The sequence below is a fragment of the Quercus robur genome, chromosome 4 (assembly GCF_932294415.1).
Source record: "Quercus robur chromosome 4, dhQueRobu3.1, whole genome shotgun sequence".
Classification (NCBI taxonomy): domain Eukaryota; kingdom Viridiplantae; phylum Streptophyta; class Magnoliopsida; order Fagales; family Fagaceae; genus Quercus; species Quercus robur.
In genome coordinates this window covers 26138609-26161497 of record NC_065537.1, presented here as the reverse complement: position 1 = coordinate 26161497, position 22889 = coordinate 26138609, and the positions used below count along the sequence as shown (strand labels likewise).

Below are 22889 nucleotides of genomic sequence, written 5' to 3'. Positions count from 1 at the left end.
AATTAAGGAATGTCTTGATGTGGAAAATTTTCATGCAAATTGACCATACTTCCCAAATAACTATGCAGCTACCAAAACAATTCACACACTCATTACAATTAAATCTTTGTCACCTATGCATTGGGAAGATACACTGCTTTGCATTTTTTTTCTCTTTCTTTTCGTTTCCTGATAAATACTTTGCTCGTGGTTCTTACTGTTAATTTTGAGACTATTGGGAATCTGATACCAGATTATATATGGAATTCCTGGGGAAGAGCACAAAGGAAAGGAAGTGGAAAGCCAAATAAATTGCATGCCTCTCCAATTTGTGATATAGAAGGCAGATTCGAGCCTTATTAGTGGGAACACTAAAGACCTAAGATTTCTAATATTAATGAACATATGGACATTGGAGTGTGGAGTGTGGAACCTGTCAACCTGATGATAATGCTTTGCAGTTTTTTTCTTTTTTTGGATAGCTATAATGCTTTGCAGTTTTTGATTGAATATTTAATTGAATGGAGAGTGGGGTGGCACTGCTGTTAACTGCGATATTGTGTATATCCTGGAATGCTTTCATTGGTTTGGTAAGTGAGTTAAGATGAGTCACATTTCTCTTGCTATTGTTATTGCTTGAAAACAATGAAAGGAAGCTGCTATTATGGCATTGACAAAAACGAATTGTAATTTAAACCAACAGTACATATTATACATAGATCCATACATAGACATATATACACAATAAACTTAACCGAGAAAAGAAAAGCATTGCGAAGAATGTAACAGGCAAGACAAGAAGTGTGGGGGGCAGGACTAACCGCCTTGGTAAACTCAATTCTAAGTGGGTTGCCGGCAACAGGGAAACCTTGAAGCGCGTTAATGGCAGCGAAAGCATCATCATCCCTCTTGAAATTGAGGAACGCATAGCTGCGCCCGGGCTGGAAAGCCACACTCTCGAGCTCTCCAAACTGCAAGAAGTGATTGGTGAGCTCGTGCTCTAGTATGCTGTGGGAAAGGTTCCCAACCCAAAGATGCCTCGAGGGCAGATGGCCACTGTTATTACTATTGTTATTGGAATTGGAATTAAGATTACGCCCAGAACCCGAATGGCTACTCATCTTGTCTTCGAATCTCGATGGGTAGTCCCTTCGAAACCGGTCCCGCCCTCCTCCTCCTCGGCCCGACTACAATGCCAACACAAACACAAATTACTACTCAAAATACTTCATTAAAAAATTTAAAAAAAAAAAAAAAAAAAAAAAAAAAAATCCTACAATTAAGTGTTGTAGTACATAAGATGATAAGAATGTGAATATTGTGAAGTGGGTTTTGGTTAGTTAATTGATGAATTGAATCATAGTAACCATTAGAGCACAAATTAAAATAGGCTATGGCTATGGCTAAGACTAAGCGATTTTGTGATGATTTGAATGAAATCTTAATCTGGGGTAGTACTAGAATTGCTAAAACAAGTGATAATAGTTTGATTGAGAGAGTGAGTGCAAAGAAAGAAACTGAAATATGTACAGCTTACCATTTGAAATATGAATTGAATTGAATTGAATTGAATTGGAGCAAAAGCAAAAAAGCAATAACGTAACGAACCAAACAATATATTGGGTTACTGCCTCCTCTGATAATAGTCGTTTTTTCTAGTCTCGCCACTCTGAGAAAAGTTTTGTTGTTTTTTTCTTTTTAGCTTTTTAGGGTTTGGTATTGTGCTGTGGAAGAGAGATTAGACGTGAATGTGATTTTTAGTTTTATCTCTCTCACACACTCTCTCTCTTCTTTATTTATTTATTTTTTTAATAATAAATAAATAAAATTGTAAGGTATTTAGGAGATGACGTCATGTAATACGTGGCAAGTGCGAGTGAGTTGACTTTCTGACTGGTTGCGTGTGTGCGAGAGTTTTGAGTTTCATAAAATCGAATTCAACTGGCCCAATATATTCAAAACAGAGCAATTTTTTTTTTTTTTTTTTTTTTTTTTTTTTTTTTTTTTTTTTACCGTGATTAGGGATTAAGTTTGTAAGTTTTGAAATTTCTTTGATTTAGCTGAGATTAGCCCACCCTAATATATATCTATAATCTAGATTATTATCATTCCGTTTGTTTTGATGAACATTCTTGTGTAAAGATAATTTTTCAGTGTTTGGTAGCATAAAAAAAAATAAATCAAATAAAACTATATTTAGTTAACATAAATATTATAACTTATTTTTAGAGATTATTTTCCATTAAATTTTTTTGAAAAACAACTCAATTTTAAAGCAAGCTAAATAACAGAAGTTATGAGATTATTTTTCAACTCATATAAGGCTACTACCAAATATAGGAAAAATGTGATTATTTTATAGAAAATATTTTTTGAAAAATAACTCATTTTCTAGAAAATATCATTATTGAAACAAACAAACCATAATAATATTTAAGCAACTTTCGAGTTCGCTTCTATTCAATGGACTAGTGTCTATTTGGCTTGAGCTTATTTGTTAAGCTTTACAGCTTTTTAAATTATTATTATTATTTTTTTGGAAACTCTCTCTCAAAAAAATGTATTTATTTATTTTATTTTTTCTAAGTACAAATATAAATTAGCGCTTTTTCAACAAAAAAACAAAATAAAGTTGATGCCAAACCCACAATAACTCCACGTTTTTAGCAGTTTATAATCTCCTCATCTCTAATAATTTTTCAAATTGAAACAAACTCATGTTGATATTGTATTTTGTCTAATTTTGAATTTCGATAGAAGTTTTAGCCCTAACATAAAGGATTTCATGATTTTAATAGATGTACCCCATTTTGTTGTTGTTGTTTTCATCAATTTCTATGTGGTTGGCTAAATTTGGTTGAGCTTTAATTGAAATATAACCATGTAATTAGATTAATTTTGGTGTTATATATAAGATCATGAAATTTCCTTTAATTCGACCACATATGGACAAAAATCAGCCTTCAATTGAATGAGATAGAACTTAATTAATAAAATTACCAAATTTGCTCTTATATTGTGGAAAAAGTATGTAATTTTCTATGGAATGCATGCTAATATTCTAGCCTAATTCCCATGGAAATTGGGTGCTAAATATACCATTTAGGTCTCTCTTTCATTGAGCATGTCATTAAGATTTGAGCATTGAATTGATTAAGGAATTTAATTGATTTTCTTCAATTACGTACCAATATTTGATCCCTTTATTTTTATTAGGTCATACATGTGATTTATATGGAGATCAAGTTAATTTATTTTTAATTGATGGGCATGTCAAGTTTTATCGTGAATTATCAAAAGTTGATTTAAAGTCCACACAGTTCCTTAATTGCACTGCAATCCGGGTTTTAATCCTTGCACTAGTGAATTAAGGAAGTTCATTGGTATAATTTGTGTCCCAACTAATAGAATATGCTAGTGACATTTTTCATTTTTATCCACAATCCCTAAAACCCTACCCATATATAAACCCCCACTTTTCCCTGTTCACCAAGAATCATCAGCCCCATTTGGAAGCCCCAAAATCCCATAAATATTCTCTCATACTCAAGGCTCCTCAACCCTTCTCCCTTGGGTATTCATCCTCCAACATCCCTGACCTCTATTCTACCCAAGAACCCCATACATTAGTCATCTTCAACCCATTTAAAAGCTCCAAAAAACAAAAACCCAGGAATAAGTAGAAAAATCCCACTTTCTTTATCTACTTGAAAATTCTCAGAAACAAACCAAAAAAAAAACCTTCCACTATAATCCAGACCAACCTCTACCTAAAAAAAAAAAAAAGGAAACCCTCTCCTACATAACCAGAAAACCACCTGAAAAGATCATTCCTTTTTCCCTTTCTCACCAACAAAAGGGTATGGCTTGTGTTCCGTGGAAGTTTCCACTGGACACGTGTCCAAGAGTGGACACGTGTCCACCATCCAACATGTCTAGCAGAGATTTTCACTGGACATAAGCCGTGTCCCCAACAAAAAACAGTAGCTACTTCAACCTTTTAGAAATCTAGCCCAGTTTTCCTAAGCCCACAAACCCGACACAAAACTCACCTCAAGGCCTTTCCCTTCACCAAGCCCATCATATCCCTCTCTCAACGTTTGGCCCAACCTGATAACTTCAAGCCTATTCGCATAAACTCCACCAGCCTATTCGGACAAAGCACACAAACTTCAGCCCACTCGAAGAGTAAAATGATCAAGAGATTCAAGACCAATTCAACTTAAACTCAACTCTTCCAAGCCCATGCCTCAGTCAAGCCCAACCTGAAAATCAAACTAAATTCAGCCCAACCCGTGGACCCATCAGCAAATAAATTCACAAAATTACACCTTGACTCCCAAAACTATCCAATTTACACTTGTTTATTTGAAAACAATTTATCTAACTTTTTGTTGATTTTTTTTTTTTTTTGAAAGTAGGTTAAAATATATATCAATTTTGAAAAAAGTGAAGTTTTAAAAAATTGTATATAAAAGTTAAAAACTAAGCTTATAAGCTCATGCAAAACGAATATTGAACAATTTCCAAAATTATACTTGGGCCCCACAATTACTTGAATCACTTTCAACCCTAAAATTTTTCAAAATTATGCATCAACCCCAAAATTTGCAAAGATTGCATTTCAACCTTAAACTTTCACAAGATTATGTTTTTAACCCCAAAACTTTCCATAATCACAAAAATGACCTCCAAAACTTTTTAAAATTGCACAAAAGACCTTGGGTCATAAAAATGCATTTTTAATTTTTTTGTGCCCAAATAAAATATTTTCCTTAAAAATAATAAAATTAATGATATTATTATCAAACTTTAGAGTAATTAAACATTTGTGTCCCTTTGCAAGAGATAAAATACTTTGTAAAAGGGAATTGCAAAATTAGATTTCTTAGGCTCTGCTTTGGAGTGATGTTAGTTATATTTAATTCAATAATGCAATTTACCTTTTAATAAATGTCATCCAATCACTTGCTTAATTATGCTATTTTGATCTTGCTTTCCAAAGGATAAATTACACATGTCATTTGTTTACATATCATCTTAGGATAGACTACACGTCATTCATCTACATGTCATCCGATGATAGAGCATACATGTCATACATCCATATGCTATCTTAGGATAGGCTTGCTTTGTTTTATTGCACATGCACATGCATAATATCATTTCTTTTTAAAACCAAATGTCAAATATTTTAGTTGTCGTTTAAATGGTGAAATTTAAGATTAAATTCAAAACGAAGTGTTATCATTTTGGATAAGTATTGTGGGGTGCCTAACACCTTCCTCACATATATAAGTTATAAGTTTTCTAAAGTAATTCATTAACAAATACTCTAAAAGTGTCCATTAATCAAACCCATTTTTATTTTTGAAAAACGAAATATTTTTAATTAGAAGATATAAACAAGCAAGTCCTTATAAAAGTGATTTTATAAATTTTGGTATTCTTTATCATGTGTGTTTATTTTTATTTAGTTCAAAATTTCAACCGACTTCTGATTTTCCTTTAGAGATTCAAGAGATTAGTAATATCAATACTATTTTCTTAGTCTAGTATTGATTTTGCAATCCCAAACTCTCTAGTTTCTCTAAAGAAAATCCCCTCTTGTACGTTCTTTTATGCAGGTATATATTATTCTAATCTTGTTTTGTTTATTTTGTTATTAACATGCTCTAATTCTACTTTATTATTTGTTCACGTGATGATTATTTTGATCTTCTGTTTATTTTATCGTTTTTTATAAATAAAATCAAAACTAATTTCTTAGATTTATTCTCTTTCAAAATAAATTCCAGATTTGTTTTTCTAAATAAATTCTAGATCTTGTTTCTACCTAGCTTTTTTGGATTTTCGTTCTTACCTTGTTCACACTGAATTTTGGGTTGAGAAACCCTCCTACGGCATCCAACTCTCCAATATGCCTCCCTTCCTCCCACTTTTATTTATAAAATCTTAGTAGACTACACTAGGCCGTTAGTCGCATCTAAATTTATTATTAATTGGTAACATGTCCATGTGATGTATGACTTAATTAAAAATTATATATATTAAAACTATATTAATAATTTGTAAACCACACGATAAAAACTAATTAATTTTGAAACATGTAATACATACATGTATTGAGTCACTTTTTTCTATGGTTTATAAGCTAAATAAATATTGAATTTATTTTAAATTACTTGAAACATTTGGTAATAAAATTTTAAGTGAAGTATAATTTAAAAATTTTTAGACCTTAGAAAATATAGTTTTATTCATAGTAAATTATTAGTAATAGAGTTTAATCTTCGATAACAAACTTAATAATAAATGAAAGTATAAATTATACATTTTACTCACATTATCAAAATTATCTTAATGATTATTTTTTTTTTTTTTTTTGAGAATGAAGACTACTAATATATTGAAAAAATCAACCGGGATCAGCAAAAAGTACATCATAGAGGTGTGGTGGCATGTCCTCCACCCACACCGACAAACCTCTAACATGTCTAGCATGTTTAGCTAGGTTGTGTGCTACTCTATTACCACTTCTACGAATATGGGAAAAAGCAATACATTTACTGGTAACTAGAGTGGATTTTGCAGATTCAAGAAGATGACCATAAGTTGTCAATGAAGCTTCTGGGCTACGAAGGGTGTTTATTACTGCTTCTGAATCTCCTTCAAGCATAAACTCATTAAAACCAAGTTCTTGTGCAAAAGTAATCGCTCTAGCAGCAGCCATGGCTTCCACAATGACTGGTGCAAATGGAAGTGAGGCTTGTTCAGACAGTGAGGCAATGGCGTTTCCATGAGAATCATGGACAACCACACCCAAACCAGCTTTGCCCAACTCCGGAAAAATGGCACCGTCGAAGTTCAATTTTACACAATTATCCGGAGGAGGACGCCACTGAATATGCTGCTGAGTTCTCATGTTCGCTGCATGATTGATGAGGGATTGTTGGCTCCTTTGGAACATTTCAAGGACCTGCATTGCTTGTTGAAAAACCTGGGCTTTGGGAAGGACGTTGGTGTTTACTCGGAGTTGGTTCCGTCTGTGCCATACCGTCCACATCACCATAGCCATGAGCTCCGTGTTCATCCTTCTTTCATGCGTCACCTTGACTAGTTCCGTGATGTTTGAGATGCCCAGTTGGTCACGGTCTTCAAAACCTGGAGTGTTATCCCAAATTTCGTCCAGATTGGTACAATTCCAAAGTGCATGGGCAGCTGTTTCAGACTCCACTCCACATTGTTCACATCTATCTTCATTTAGGATCTTCCTCTTCAATAGATTGTGCTTTGCTGGAATGGCTTCTTTGCAAACCCGCCACATGAAATTTCGTACTTTATTTGGAACATTAAGCCCCCAAATCAGCTTCCAAACCTCATTTTGCTGCTGCGGATTACCTGCAGGAACCAACATAGAGTTTAGTTTGGCTAGGAACTTGGAACCCGAGTTTACCGTATAGTTACCTGAGGGGGTGAAGGGCCAAATGATTTTGTCCTCCACTGGGGTACGGCTCAGTGGGATGCTGAGAGCCAGTGCAGCTTCTTCAGATGACAATAAGCCATGCACTAAATTTGCATCCCAAGTTCTTGTACTCGGATCAATGAGATCAGAAACTCTTCCATCTTCAAATCCTGGAACAATGTCTGAAAGGACCCTTGGGTGCTCCTGTGATGGTAACCAAGCGTCATTCCAAATACTAATATTTTCTCCATTCCCAACCCTCCATCTTGCGCCCTTTAGTAGGACATCTCTTCCTTTTAATATGCTATGCCAAGCATGTGAGCCAGAGCTAGAGTCTTGAGCTTCCCATATACTACAGTTTGGAAAGAACTTCATTTTAAAGACTCTATAGAATAGAGAATCCTTATTATGAAGTAATCTCCAAGCCTGTTTGGCCAAGAGAGCATCGTTGAAATTAGCTAGATCCTTGAAACCCATTCCGCCTTCATTTTTTGGAAGACAAAGTGTGTCCCATCTCACCCAATGGATTTTTCTCCGTTCTCCTTTCTGCCCCCACCAAAACCTTCTTATTAAGCTTTCAATTTCAGAACAAAGTCCAACTGGGAGTTTGAAGCAGCTCATGGTGTAGGTTGGAATAGCCTGAACAACGGCCTTTATAAGAATCTCCCTTCCAGCTTGTGAAAGAAGTTTCTCCTTACACCCTTGCAGTTTTTTCCATACCCTTTCCTTTATATAATTGAAGCTTGCTTTTTTGTTTCTACCCACCAGCGAAGGTAACCCCAAGTATTTCTCATACTGAATGATTTCAGGAATTCCCAATGCCAATTTAATTTGATCTCTAGACTCAACCTTCGTAGATTTACTAAAAAAGATTGTCGTCTTGCTACGGTTAATTCGTTGACCTGAGCATTTCCCATATACATCCAGAATATCCAAAACTCTTTGGCACTCCTCGTTGGTGGCCCTGCAAAACAGCAAGCTATCATCTGCAAACAAAAGGTGGGTTAGACGTGGACTATTTCTACAAAGAGAGTAACCCTTAATATGTCCTTGGTGAGCTGCTTGGAGAAGAAGCCCATTGAGACCTTCAGTACAGAGTAAGAATAGAAAGGGGGATAAGGGGTCGCCCTGTCTGATGCCTCTTGTTGGTGTGATCATGCCTTTAGGTTCCCCATTCACCAGTATAGAATAGGTCACCGTCTTGACACATAACATCATGAGTTTGATCCAGTGATCTGTGAACCCCATTTTTACCATGACAGATTCTAAGTACCCCCACTCCACTCTATCATATGCTTTGCTCATGTCCAGCTTAATGGCCATGTAACCTTCCTTCCCTGAGTGTCTCTGCATACTGTGTAAAGACTCAAAAGCTACAAGAATATTGTCAGAAATAAGGCGACTCTTAGTGAAAGCACTTTGATTCTCAGTGATAATATTAGGCAAAATTTTCTTAAGTCTATTAGCTAGAACTTTAGAGAAAATTTTATACAAAACATTGCACAAGCTTATGGGTCTAAATTCAGATGCAAATTCAGGATTCTTCTTTTTTGGAATGAGTGTGATAAATGTGTGATTGAGGTGTTCAGGTAGAGAGGCAGAATTAAGGAAATGCAACACAGTGTTAGATATATCATCACCAATTAAATTCCAGTAGTGTTGATAAAAGAGAGGAGGCATACCGTCCGGCCCAGGGGCCTTAAGTGGGGCCATTTGGTTAATGGCTTGCTTTACCTCCATATGAGTGAATTCAGAGGAGAGCTTGGAGTTCATTTCCTCAGTAATCACTGTCTGAATTGAGTCTGTAGCTGAGTCACAAATTTGCTGGTTTTCTGAACTGAGGAGATTCTGGTAGTATTGCACTAGACATTCCGCTATCCCCTCATTTTCCTCAAACACATGGCCATTGGAGTCCTTAAGCTTCCGGATTAGATTTTTCCTCTTCCTTTGTGAAGCTTGGCTGTGAAAGAACTTTGAGTTTCTATCTCCAAATTTTGCCCACAAGACTTTGGATCTCTGGAACCAGAGTCTATTTTCCTTATCAACCAACTCAGCAATTTCCTTCTTCAATTCTCTGACCTGTTGATTATTTCCGGATCTCATGGCTATTTTTTCAGCATCTTTTAACTCCTTTCTCTTTCGACTTAACACCACTCTAACATTGCCAAACCAATTCCGGTTCCAATCTCTTAATTCTTTACCACATTTGTCTATTTTACGAATGACATGATCCTGCACATCTCCATCTTCCCTAGAAAGCCACACCGCTTCTACAATCTCTGAGCACCCACGGTCTGAGAGCCACATTTCTTCGAACCTAAATGGTTTAGAGAATGTAGGAATATCTAAACCATCCAAGGTGATCCATAGTGGTAAGTGATCTGAAGAGTCTGAGTGCAGGTGATGTACTTTTGAACCTGAGAATTTCATGAACCAATCATGGTTGGCCAGACCTCGATCCAATCTTTCCCACAGTGAGTGACCATCTGCAAAATGCTTTCTCCAAGTGAATTGATCACCTACATACCCGAGATCAAGGAATCCACACTCATCTATGACATCCCTGAAAAGTTGCATCTGAGCTTGGCTTCTGTTATTACCCCCCAATTTTTCTGAGTGTCTGGTGATTTCATTAAAGTCTCCAGCGCATAGCCAAGGGAGGTTGTGTTTCGTGTTGAGTAGTCGGAGTTTATTCCAGGCTTCAATTCTCATGTGAGTTGCTGGTTCTCCATAAAAACCTGTGAATCTCCATGCTTCATCATTGCCTTTGTTGATAATTGAATCTATATGATACTTGGAGAATGAATCTACGTGTACATCCGTGGAATTCTTCCAGTATAGAGCCAAACCCCCACCACCTCTATGATTTCTTTCCACGTAAAACAAATTATCAAACTTGATATTCCTTTGGACTTCTTTTAGCCTAGCTTCGTCCGCCCATGTTTCGGCTAAAAACACGACGGAGGGATCTTTAGCCCGAATCAAAACTTCAAGCTCCTTCCCTGTACGCAGGTTCCCAAGCCCGCGACAGTTCCATACTAAGAGACTCATTGTGCTTGGCGGGGCTGCTAAGCAGCCTCCACCATTTTATTTTGTTGACAATCTTCCTTTGAAACCTGTATCTTTTTGAAAGGTAACTCGGGAAGAACTTCCGACTCCTCGTCTCTGTTTCTTTTTGTGGCCGTGGGTTCTTGAGTAAATTCAGTTTCCATAGTGCTATCACGTGCTAACCTTTTCCAAGATCGCAAAGTTCTGTTGGCTGCCACGTGAGATGCTTGTTCCTGACTTATTTGGGTGTGATCTGGCATGGAGGGTGTTACCGTGGCATCACTGCTTGCTAATACTTGAGTAGTATCAATTGAACTAGTTGCCACGTGATTTTCACAGCTGTCAACAGTCCCAAGAGCAACGTCTATTTCCTGTATCTGCGCATCAAAGTCAATTGAATCAGTATGGTAAGTGTATAATGCAGATTTGGACGTTATTACCTCAGTTATTGGGATGCGGCTTTTCTGGGATTCTGGCAAGGATTGCGCCCCTGTTTTATTTGTTTCCATATCGGGTACCTGAAGCCGGTTCTCGCTGTTATTCTCGCCGGGATCGGATCTTACCGTGCTCGTTCCGGTTGGTCGAACCTCCGTATCGGTTGTCGTTTTTGTTGGCTTTGATGCTCCTCCCAGTCCGTCGCCCATACCAGAGACAACGGTGAATGAAGTTTTCCCTGGGTTGAAAGGCATCGCTCTCAACCACGGTCCGTACTCCGTAGGTTCTGTGTTCCTTGTATCTTTCCTTGCTAACCAGAGGTCACAGTCCTTCCCATCATGAGAAATCAGACCACACCAGTAACAAAAGTTTGGGAGCTTTTCATACTTAAATGAAATCCATTGTTCAGTGTTATCATCCAATGCGACTCTTCGACCCCGGCAGAGAGGCTTTGAAACATCGATTTCCACATGAACACGTAGAAAATCACCCCCCACCAACTCATTTGGGTTCGCACATGGTGTTACCTGACCGAGAGATTCTCCTAATTCAATTGCCGTCTCTGGATCCAACATACTTATCGGCAAACCGTATATTTGCACCCAAAATTTCAGTTTTGTGAATCTTAGGTATCTCGGCGGTGTGGAACCATCAAACCTCTGAAGAAGGACTGCGTGTTTATCGAAAGTCCAGGGTTCATTGGCAAGAACCCGTTCTGCATCTGCTTCGAGTTCAAAGACGAATAATAGAATGTGATCTCCGGCTTCGCGAACTTTGAAATCTTTTTTGGCTCTCCATAGAGGTTTGAAAGTGCGGCCTATGGCTTCCACGTTGAGAGCTCTTTTTGTGAGGAACTTGGCAGCCAAAATATACTCCTTTCTTCGTATATTTTTGGATCTTGATAGACTAAGCTTAACATCTTCTTCATCTGTCAGTGATAATTTTTTCCAGTCGTAAAGGATTTCGTCCATGGAGGTTAATCAATAATGAAAGAGTGAGAATAAAGAGAGTAGACCACACGTAAAGGAGAACGGAGGTCAAGGAACCCTACTGCTATGGAGGATTCAGCAGAGGGGAGGGTTTATCATTCCGGGGAAGATAAGGTAGGTTCTACGCTCTAGTGTCTCAGGGAGAAACTAGGGCGAGAAAAAAATTATATCAAGTTAATCTTGCTCTACCTTGTAGAGCTGATGAATTGGTTATTAAGAAACTTAAATTATATCTTAATGATTATTGAAGCACTTGAAAGTTGAAAGTTTAATAGAGTTTCACCTAGAATAAATCAAATGGAAATTACTTTAATACTCTTGTAATAAATGACCATTTTGAGGAGATAAAACATAACATTTTAGCACTATTTCAATTTTCTTGATGTACCACCGCGCACCCTTAGCGCGATGATTACTCCACAAGTATTGAGTGTTTGTAGGATGTGGGGGGCAAGGGCTTGGGGTTTAGGTCTCTAGAAGAGAGTTTCACACATATATACACTTAGATTAGGTTAGAGTAGAATTTCTATCTTATATTAAAAAAAAAAAAAAAAAAAATTCTTGATGTATAATGTAAACAAAGAAGGATAAGTATTAACTTTATGCATTGAGTAAGCTTACTTGAGATGATTAAATATGAGATCTTTACATGCCTTCTTAGTTTATGTCAACCTCTTTGCTAATCTAACAAAACTTTATGTTTAATAAGAAGTTATCTACATATTCCTCATCTTGTATTATGAACATTTTCTATCTTTTACACTTTACAATCCTATCAACGTTTATAATTCTAAGAATTTATTATCATGCCGATTCGGTCTCAACAATGTTTTTGACAAATAAGTAAAACCCACCAAAAATTTGGGAGAAAAAAAAAATACCTAGCATTTTATGCTCCGCATGTTTGGTTTCATAAAATTAACCCTTATTTATGGATCTCAATAAATCAAGTGATGAACAAAATGGAAAAAAAAGGAAACAGAATTTTAGTTGAAATAGAATTTTTTATTTTTTTAAAACTTAGCTAAAAGGGTTTATTCTTTCTTTAACGTACAACTATTTTTTTTTTTTTTTTTTTTTATCTAAAAAAAATGTTCTCTTGGATTTATCCAAAAAACCCTCTTAGTTACTGGGCTTGAGTCTATCCAAAAATATCTCTTAGTTGTAGGACTTAAATTTCTTTGTTTTTGTTTTTTTGGATAAAAATTGTGTATTAAAATAAAAAAGGAAAATTTGTAGATTATTTATAACGTGAAGGAAGAAAAAAAACTGATATCAACATTAGGTTTTTTGTTTCTATCCAAAGATAAATAGAGGAAAGTTGATAAGAAAATTAAAATCTTTGTGTCTATACAAAGATTATTAGAGGAAAGGTTGATAAGAACAATTAAGATGCTTTTGTGTCCATCCAAAGAGAAATAGAGGAAAAATTGATAAAAAGAACAATTAAGAATTTGTGTCTATCTTAAAAATAATTTTAGGGTAAATTGCAAATTACATCTCTAAAGTTTGAGAGTGACTGAATTTTACATCCTGAAGTTTCAGGATTTGAATTTTACCCCCTGAAGTTTGGGGTGTTTGGATTTTACACCCTGATGTTTTAGAATTTGGATTTTACTCCTAAAAATTTAGGGTTGTTTGGATTTTACCCCTAAAAATTTAGAGTTGTTTGGATTTTATATCCCAAAATTTTGAAACTTTAGGGTGTAAAATCCAAACATCCCAAAATTTTAGGGAGTAAAATCCAAATTCTCCAAAAATATAGGGGATAAAATCCAAATTTTGAAACGTTAGGGAGCAAAATCCAAATATCACCAAACTTCAGGAGGTAAAATCCAAATTCTAAAACTTTAAGGTGTAAAATCCAATCACTCCCAAGTTTTAGGGAAGTAATTTGCAATTTACTCTTGATTTTAAATTGCTACAATTTGGTGTAGTCACTTGGTACAATCACAGTTTTTAAGCCCAATTTTTATTCTATAATATATATATGATAATATGATTTATTTTATTTTATTTTTTTGATTTAGGCTGAAGCTTAGGGCTTATAGCCCACTAACATATTTCCTTCTAGGTCTTAACTCTTCCTCATTCTTAAAAAAAAGAAAAATAAAAGAAAAAAAGAAAAATAAAAAAAGATCTTAACTCTTCCTTGAGCATTAAAACCTTCAAGTAGGCCCAAAGACATAATACCTAAGCCTATCTTATAAACTATATAATTTTTTTTTAATAAATAGGATAAATTTTCAATTTACGCCCCCTCTATGATATTTGTTCTTTATCATCAAGCTAATATATCAATTGGTTTTGAGCATTTTGGTGTAGGCAGGGTTCGAACCCTTAATGTCTTATTTGACGATAAGAGACTTTACCAGTTGAGGTAACTTGATCCCATAACTAATCAAATAATTCTTATACAAATTCTTGGATGATTAAGAATTTGTTTAATGAAAACACTGAGTATACAATGCTACATACAAACCAAAAGACAAGCTCAAAACACAGACACAGAATCCACAAGCAGTATGAGCTGCAAACAACCCAGCATACAACATATTTATAAGGCCTTTCAAACTCAACTAAAACTGTACCACAGATTTAACATGTAGTATGGAGGATCAGCATACGACTGGCTTATACAAGAGGTATGCATTGAATATTAATGACACAAGGGTTGACGACAGTGCTGTTCTCAACCACCACAGCCACCACCACAATCACCACCACCATCTCCACCTCCGCAGCCACCACCATCACCACTGTGTTTGCCTTTGTTAGTAGGATCTTCACCATTTGGACCATCAACACATGCAAAAATTATCATTGATATGATTGAAATCACTAGAATAACTTTGCTAAGTAGCAGAAAGCAATCAGAGAGATTACCAACAATCTCATCCCCCACGTTTTCCAAGGGTCGCTCCATCTATGTGAGCTGAGATTTACAATTTCACAATCCTAGTTATGAAATTCTTACTATTATACTCTTCCAATTATAGAGGAGGCCCTCTCCTGAGAAATTAAAGTTCTAAACACGACAAAGTTCCTTGTATATTCCAACAGCATACTACACTGCTATCCTTTTTTCATTTCTTTCCAGGCAGTTTCCTTGTGATAAAAACAAGGATTGAGAACTTTCTTTATTCTTTCCTTTCATGACAGGAATCCGAAATAGAACCAAAAAGAAAGATCAAAGTACAATTCAATTTTTGTCCTACTTGATAGGAAGGGGGGGGGGGGGGGGGGGGGGGGGAGAAACAAGAACAAAATAAAAAAAAAACACAAAATTGAAGCCGAGACTAGGAACATTTCTGATAGAAGGCTGAATGGCAATCCATTTAACAATGTTAAAATAGTAAACAACTTTCTCAATATGTATATAATATGTACTAACAAGACCTCTCCATAGTATACACTATACTTGCCTTGATTAAATGGAGAAGTAAGAGAATATATATAGATGAAAAAGTAAGTCCACTTTGTATCAGCAGTTACTAGTTAGTAACCAAAAAAAGAAGAGTATCCTTGAGACTCTCACATTTTGACTTCAACTATTCCTACTCTGCGAAATTCAATGTAAAACCTAGATCCTATATTCAAACAATTTTTCTTTAGTTGTCTGTGAGGGACAAGAAAGTATCCATTGCCCACCACATCAAAGAAGTGCACCAAAGAACACCTTAAACTTGGACCGTGGAATGGTTCAATGTCAGAAGCTATGCACTGACAAGATAAACCTTGAGCTTCCAAATATCAACCTTCTTAAAGTTTACCCCTGAATTGACACTGTTTTAGGGAGTTTCTGCAAAAACACTTCATCACCACACAAAGTGGAGCTTGATCTTTAGCAGATTCACTTTATAATACAATGTCCTCAATGACTTGGTTTAGGGGGCTTATCCGCTGCAAAACCATATTCCCAGTGTGCTTTAGTTAAAGCATAAACAAAAAATTTAGAGCACACCAGTGTCTTTGAGTGTGTGTGTGTGTGTGAGTGAAACTGGCTATCCACCAATTAAGAAATTATTCCTCTTTGTTTTCCAAGAACAAACTGATCCTCCAAAATGTGGAGCTATTAAAAAATCATACTTTTTCTTGTTGCAAAAGACATTGAAAGCATAATATTTAAGAAATAAAGTAACTCTGTGGGCATAAATAGTAATGAGTGGACACAATCCAAAATTTCTAATAGTTATGTATAATGTAAAATAGGTGATAACTAACCAATTGAAGAAGGGTCTATATGTACAAAGAAACTTGCAGCAACTATTAGATAGCAAAGAACGAGCATTAGTCCTTTTAAGTAATTAGAAGTTCCATCCTGCATGGTCAAAATGGTAGTTATGTAAAGAGCAATCCACAGAAGGTAAAAATTTTCAGACAAAAGGCACAACAAATTTTAATGTTTGTGAGTGTCTGTCACATTTTGTGTGGTAAAACACTATTAGAACATTATAATCAGAAAATGTCTTCTCATTGCTAAATATTAATGTAGATTGATCTTTTCCAAGAATAACAGTCATCTAACTCAATGAAGGCTCAACTGCCTACCTGCACCATGAAGGCTACCACCAGAACAGTTATAAAAAGTGTAGCTGTCTCAAAAAGTTGAAAATTTAAGTCCATGGGACGCCCCATGACCCAACCAGCGACCACACAAAAGGGAATCTGCAGTCATAGCAACCGTTTTATATGAGTCAGTGGATACTTAACACAAAGAGGGCAAGAAAAAGTGTTACATGTAACAATGGACTACCCCATAGTACTGACAAGGTTTGTAAGTAACCATGGTGCTTAAGCATTTGAAGCAGATCAAACACTCCTTAGGACTGTTACAAAACTATAATAAGCTTTTTTTTTTTTTTTTTTTTTTTTTTTTGAGAGAGTTTCAACCTAATTGGCCAGACAATGTAAGAATATTTCCGATCATCATTCCAAAATAACCATTCCAAGTTCTGCCACAATCAACAAAGAGAAAAAGAAGCACCTTTCAACACATTTTCAGCAATTCACAAGAAAGATGAAAAATGTACTTCAGTTCACAAAGACCACATCTTATATTAAAAGAAACCCAATAAATTCTTCCTATATATATATATAAAATTTTTTTGTTCTTTTTATTACTTTTACAAAGAATATAGCTAGGATCATTTCCTCCAAGTTGGAAAAATGTATACATCAAAGCAAGAATAAAATGGTTTTTTTGGTAAGGGACATAAATAAAATATGCTATGGTTGCACTCAGAAAGAAAATGGCATTAAGAAGAAATAAATGATCACTATAATGTTTGAAACTCACCCCAAACATAGCTATCTGTGTTGATGAGCCTATTGCCACTCCCAAAGATATATCCTACATAAGATATTGAGTAAATTAAAACTTCAGTACATTAAAAAAGTATGATTGGTCATGCATAGTTGTAGAATTCCACTAGCAGTATAAGCACTTACAAGCTTGTCTTTCATGGCAAACATAACGGCACCTGCATGCTCTGCTGCATTCCCAACGATTGGGAGCAGAATAACACTGATAAATGCTACTGGGATTTTTAGTGAAGCAGATGCCCCCTGAACACATAATGATTAATGACTTCTACTGTAAGAACATCCCAGAACTACATAAAAGATACAAACCAATTCCCTCCACTATACAAAAAACTAAAAAAGATATTTATTATATAAGAAGACATTTGCTTAAAAAGAAATGCAAATTATATATAAATTAGGGGAAGATGAAGGGTTCTTTTTGTTGAAAAAATTACTGGACATCCGATGAACAAAATCCATCAAAGATCAATAATAAGTTAGTTAAAACAGTTTTAAAATAAAGAAATAGACACACCATTTCCACCAAGGGGAAAAAATATGAGTTTTCATCTTCAGAAGTTACCTCTATCAATATCCATCAATATCCCAATAGAAGATACATTAAAGATGTGCAAAGAACAGCACAGATTCACAACATATAATTACCTCTATGGCATTAACTAAATATTCTGAGAGGAATGAAACCCATGCAGTCAAAATAGATAGCCAAATTATTGATTCCCACATAGAGATTTCAGGAGCTTCTTCATCATCCGAACCTTCTTCAGTCTGAGTCTCTCCCTGAATTTATTCCATTTATCAGACAAACCATTAATAACAGATAAAAGTAGAAACTTGAACAAGCTTTCAAGAGCTTATATAAGAACTGAATGAATATTCTATTACAGCCTAGTCTATCCATACCATTCTACTGTTTGCTTAAGCTTACACATTATATGTTTCTTATTTGATCATGGACCGGATCTTCTTATTAATCACATATCATAAGAAATATAAAAACTTATCTAATACATGTTGATCTGATGCAATTATAAGAAACTTACTATGGGTAGAAACAGCTAGAAAAGCAATATAAAAAATTTAGTACTAGTTCTACGCATAATTTTTGAACCTAAAGGAATTCTTCATGTGTTTACAAAACAATAAATTGGTAACAGATCCACATTACAAATTATTATAATACAATGATTTAAACTTTTACCAGTACCCTATAGAAGATTGACACGGTGTAAAATTAGTAAACATTGTGTAATGTGTTCAATGTCAAACATCAAAAGCAAAGATCCAAAGAGAACGTATGTAAGAATTTGATATCAAAGTACCCACCCCATCAACTGGGATGTATTGATTCTTCTGCCTCTTCAGTTGATAAGCAAGATAGGAAGCATATGCCACAAGCATAATACAACTACTAAACCTTGAAAGAGCTAACTCTGACTTCCCAAAATGTAACTCTGTGTGTGTAGAATGAAGGACAGCAGGAAATAGTAGGCCCATGACTGCCATTAACAGCAAACCAGAGTCCACTGAAGCAGTTGCCTGAGAAGAATAGAATAATTTGAACATTATTTTTAACCAAGATTTGAATGAATCAATAGAGAAAGTGTAGTCAACCAAATATAGTTCTTTTGTTTCAAAGGCAAAATAGTAAATATGCTCCTCTGGTGATGAAAAACATACCTTATCGAACACTTGTTCCTTCTCATAAAACACAATTCCACCACTGAAAAATGCACATCCAAGCACCAACAACATGTTAGACAAAATTGAGCCCAGTAATGACTGTTGAACAACACGTATCATGCCACTCTTCAATGCATAAATTGATATTATCAATTCTGTAATATTTCCGAAAGTAGCATTTAGAAGACCTCCAACTGCAAAGCTCAAATGAAGGGATAACAAGTTATCCAAAATAGAAAATTATTAGTCACAGTGACACGTACACACACAAAACCCATGTAACTTGTATAAGTGGAGATTGTGGGAATAAGGTTTTAATTCAGCCTCCATTAGTAAGCAATTAAGCATGGTTCAAGGAATCCATTCAAAAATGCATAGCCTAATACATCCTAATTGGCCTGATCTAATCCAAATTTATTGTCATTAGACATGATGGATTTCTCTAGATTATTGGAAGAAAGGATAACATATTATCAAGTGAGCCATTAAGACTAACATAAATTAACACACAACATTTTGCAATAGAAGAGATAACACAAACCGACTTCTCTCTCTCCTCAAAAAAAAAAAATATTAATTGTTTGTCAGCTTTTAAAAAAAAAGATACACTCACATACCAAACGCACAATTATGTTTTTTCACACACAAAAACATGTTATTTGAAACATGTTTTCACAACACTTTTTAAACCATAGTTCTCATATCATTTTACACAACGATACTAGAAATCTCCTTCTAAACGGGCCCTAGAGGAAAATGAAAAGAATCTTTTGCATGAAACGGAAATTATTATTCTCTCTTTCAATATCATGTAATAAACTTCATGCTAATGGTGCATACTTTCAGGATATTTAGATTTAAGGTATAATAAGCAATTTTCAGTGCAACATTAGCATTTTAAGACGAATACAACAACATATGAAAACTAACTTTTTACCAAATAACATGTAATGATGTGCCTTACCCAATTCATTAGTTCAATGTATGTGTTTATGCCTATTTTAAAACTAGGCTATCATTATTTTATCAGTCAATACTCTGTTAATGTTAATGTTAATGAAACAAAACCATTAAAATCACACAAAAGGACAGAATTTGTGTTGAAATCTTGCATAACAGATCAACATAAACTAAAACTTCGTGTTACACTTACTAAAAAAAAAATTCATGTTTTATGAATATTAAAGATTTACAAGTGGAGACATTTAGCAATAAAATTACCTATTGGTCCAGTAAAGCAAGCCAGCTGCCTGCATCAAAGCAAGCCCAAGCATTGTAAAATACTTCATTTGTCAATCCAAATAAATGCAAAGTTAGCATCGCACTAAAACGAAAAAGTACTAGGCTAACATTATAGATAAGATGTGAGATAGCTTACTCTGTAGCATAACCTAGACGTTCAGCCAAAGGTATAATACCCAATAAGCTTAAAAAGAAGACCCAACCCTGAAATGCAATTGAAGAAACAAATCATCAAAACAAAACAGAATATATCATCCATATAAAAATGATATAGAAGAAGATACTAATCAATGTGCATAAACACAGTTTGCTCACATGACTGCCAGACATTTTATCAACCAAGATTGCTAGAGGGCCAAGTGGCATGAGTATGTTGATTTTGGCTGAGAAAATTACGATCTTGATGCTATCGATCACACTATTCCTCATGTGTTGTTTATAATTTTTTGCTGAAGTAGCAGCAGATATATGTGTAATCTCATGAAAAGAATTTTTGTTTGTAGAAATTGATGCAGCAGCAGGACTAACTAGGCTCTCATCCTCAAATTCAATCACTGCTCTTCCATCTAAGGACCCCATCTGTCATTAACAAGGAAAAAAAGTTGGCAAATGCCACACATATATATAGTTTTTAAGAACAAATTAAGAAGAAGAGTTAAGAAAAATGAACCTCCAAATTGTAATGGATCGGAACAATTGGCGTTGTATCGTCGTTATAGTTATCCATGAGGTACAGCTAGGCCAAAATAACGAAGAAGGGTTCCATTTCTATATTCAAGCATCACGTTCTTTGCTGATTAAATCACATAAAAGAAACAGACTTTGTAACAGACAGTTAAAACAAATGTATGTACAAAAGCCAATTTCTTTCTTTCTGGTAAAATAGAGATCAGCATAATCATCTAGAAGAAAGAGAAAAAAGAAAATGGAATTCTTGAAGTGGGTTTGTATTATTTTTCTTGTTTATGTGTATCATTCAGAATGAAATTGTGGTTGCGACTTGGGACCCAGTAGGTTGGAGAAGCTATAATTGGCAATGGCTTTAAATGGTCTGATTGTTTAGAAAATTTTAAAAATTAAAAGAGGAACGCGGAGAATTAGGTGACATAAACAAACATATTCTTTCATATTTTAGAATTAGGAACGCGGAAAGGTCGGCTTTCATATTCTATTTTAAGACAGACATGGACATTCTTTCTTTTGTTTCATTTTCTTTCTGTTTAAACAAACAAAACTTTATAACAAATTAAAAAAAGAAAAAAACCAAAAACCAAACAAAAACTAACTCGTGAACAATATGAACGTTGTTGTTTGTTTCTTTCTCTTTCTCCGTTTCAGTCAGAGGAAACGTTGGATGTCAATCCCGTGGTCGCATTTACAACCCCTCTCTCTCTCTCTCTCTCTCTCTCTCTCTTTGCATTTTTATTATGTATACACGTGAAGTAATGTCAAACGGCTTACATATCATAGAAGTTGTATATGGCTATGGCTATGGCTATGGCTATGGCTATGGCAAAAAGTAATGCTACAACTACAATTTATTCGTATGATAAATTGTGAGTGGTCAAGTTATAAACCCATATGGACTCCTTATTTTTTCTTTACCATTTACGACTTGTCACGTAAGTAAATTGTGATACAAGTTGTAGTCTTAACATTTTTCCTATGACAAAACAATCCAAACAACAAAAAGTTCATATGTACACACTATTATACAAACTTTGTCACAATTAAATAAGATTCATGGGCTTTTGTGTAAGAGTTGGTTCTAAGTGGTAGGTTATGCATATATTCATAATAAATTCTAAGTAAAAGATTGTTATTGATTGTTACTAATAAAAAAAAAATTTAGTGGTATATTCAAATTAGAACCAATAATAATTTATTGTAAAAATATTGTAAAAATATTATGGACTACTTCTAAAAATTATTGGACACCCAATAATGCATTTGTGACACTTTAGTTACAATTGTCTTTCGTGGCGAATTACATGAAGAAAAAAAATGGTGAATCTATGCGTTAGTCACATCATTGTTTGCCGCATAAAGCATTTGTGAGTTGCAGTTGCGACAAAGGGAGAAAGCGTGTGTAATAGCATTATTATCGCCCCAATTTGTGTCATTTCCGTGTGTCTCTCTAGATCTATGCCCTTTCTCAATTTTACACATTCTTTTTAACTTTGACTTTTAGCATTTTAGTTTTGACTTTTAGCATTAGCTTAGTCGGTGCTTTTTGCACTATTTAGCTTACCCGTGCCCTCCTTTCCGATTTTGTATATCCTGTACCCGGCATATATGCCGGGTACCTCTCAAAGAGGTGGCCCCCACACACCTCCTTTCCAGTCTCATATTAGCATTTGGCTCTCTTCAAAATCTATCTTTGGCTTACCAAATACCCTTTTCAAAGTGGTATGAAACTTTGAATAAGAATGGCATTGACAGCTAGTGTTTTTGGGTTGTGCTAACGGGCACAGTTAATACCCAGCTTTTTTGCAATCTTTTACACAGCTTTATGTGTTTTTTATTAGATTTGGGTCAGCTTTACAGGAAAAGAGAAAAATGAATAAAAAGTCCAAAATACCTTTTTCACGTCTCTCACCAACTCAAGCCTAGTCAAGCACTCAGTCGTCTCACACAGGAAAATTTGAAAACTCATGCGTCTTTTATCGGAAAACAACACCAAACATCTTATAGAAAAGAAAAAACTGAAATCACAATCC

General features: G+C 34.9%; 4 protein-coding genes across 8 annotated transcripts in view; all 4 read right to left on the bottom strand.

Annotated features, from left to right (window-relative positions):
• Positions 1–1758, bottom strand: part of LOC126721005 (flowering time control protein FPA) — an 87760-nt gene extending 86002 nt beyond the window's left edge. Inside the window, exons 1-2 of one of the 4 annotated variants that reach the window (XM_050423958.1) lie at positions 1517–1758; positions 801–1166 (exon numbers count right to left, since the gene is read on the bottom strand). In XM_050423958.1, the coding sequence (XP_050279915.1) occupies positions 801–1166; positions 1517–1519 (369 nt within the window). In that variant the 5' untranslated portion in view covers positions 1520–1758. The remainder of the gene's footprint in view (positions 1–800; positions 1167–1516) is intronic. The other 3 variants (XM_050423959.1, XM_050423957.1, XM_050423956.1) reach the window with 3 other exon arrangements.
• Positions 1759–6397: 4639 nt separating this feature from the next.
• Positions 6398–10495, bottom strand: LOC126721646 (uncharacterized). Its single transcript, XM_050424697.1, has one exon. The coding sequence runs from the start codon at positions 10493–10495 to the stop codon at positions 6398–6400; it is 4098 nt and encodes a 1365-aa protein (XP_050280654.1).
• Positions 10496–15233: 4738 nt separating this feature from the next.
• Positions 15234–21594, bottom strand: LOC126721003 (vacuolar cation/proton exchanger 3-like). Its single transcript, XM_050423943.1, has 13 exons — positions 21456–21594; positions 20840–20962; positions 20485–20748; positions 20306–20373; positions 20149–20177; positions 18925–19121; positions 18571–18783; positions 17890–18024; positions 17368–17484; positions 17216–17269; positions 16468–16584; positions 16141–16237; positions 15234–15819 (listed from the first exon to the last, which is right to left on the bottom strand). Exons 2-13 carry the CDS (start codon positions 20894–20896, stop codon positions 15791–15793), a joined length of 1377 nt encoding a protein of 458 aa, XP_050279900.1. The 5' UTR covers positions 20897–20962; positions 21456–21594; the 3' UTR covers positions 15234–15790.
• LOC126721001 (vacuolar cation/proton exchanger 3-like) overlaps positions 15234–22889 on the bottom strand; it is a 30674-nt gene continuing 23018 nt past the window's right edge. The window contains exon 13 of one of the 2 annotated variants that reach the window (XR_007653769.1): positions 15234–15499. The gene's annotated coding sequence lies outside the window, so the exon portion shown is untranslated. Of the gene's footprint in view, positions 15596–22889 lie in introns of both variants that reach the window. The other variant, XR_007653768.1, reaches the window with a different exon arrangement.

What these genes read in the sequence shown, in the direction of transcription:
- LOC126721646 (XM_050424697.1), bottom strand. Translation starts at nt 10,495, where the DNA reads ATGAGTCTCTTAGTATGGAACTGTCGCGGGCTTGGGAACCTGCGTACA.
- LOC126721003 (XM_050423943.1), bottom strand. Translation starts at nt 20,896, where the DNA reads ATGGATAACTATAACGACGATACAACGCCAATTGTTCCGATCCATTAC. An exon ending in CGATCCATTACAATTTGGAG is followed by an intron (nt 20,749 to 20,839) that starts GTTCATTTTTCT and finishes TGTTAATGACAG; the next exon opens with ATGGGGTCCTTAGATGGAAG. An exon ending in AATACATCCCAGTTGATGGG is followed by an intron (nt 18,025 to 18,570) that starts GTGGGTACTTTG and finishes GAATAAATTCAG; the next exon opens with GGAGAGACTCAGACTGAAGA.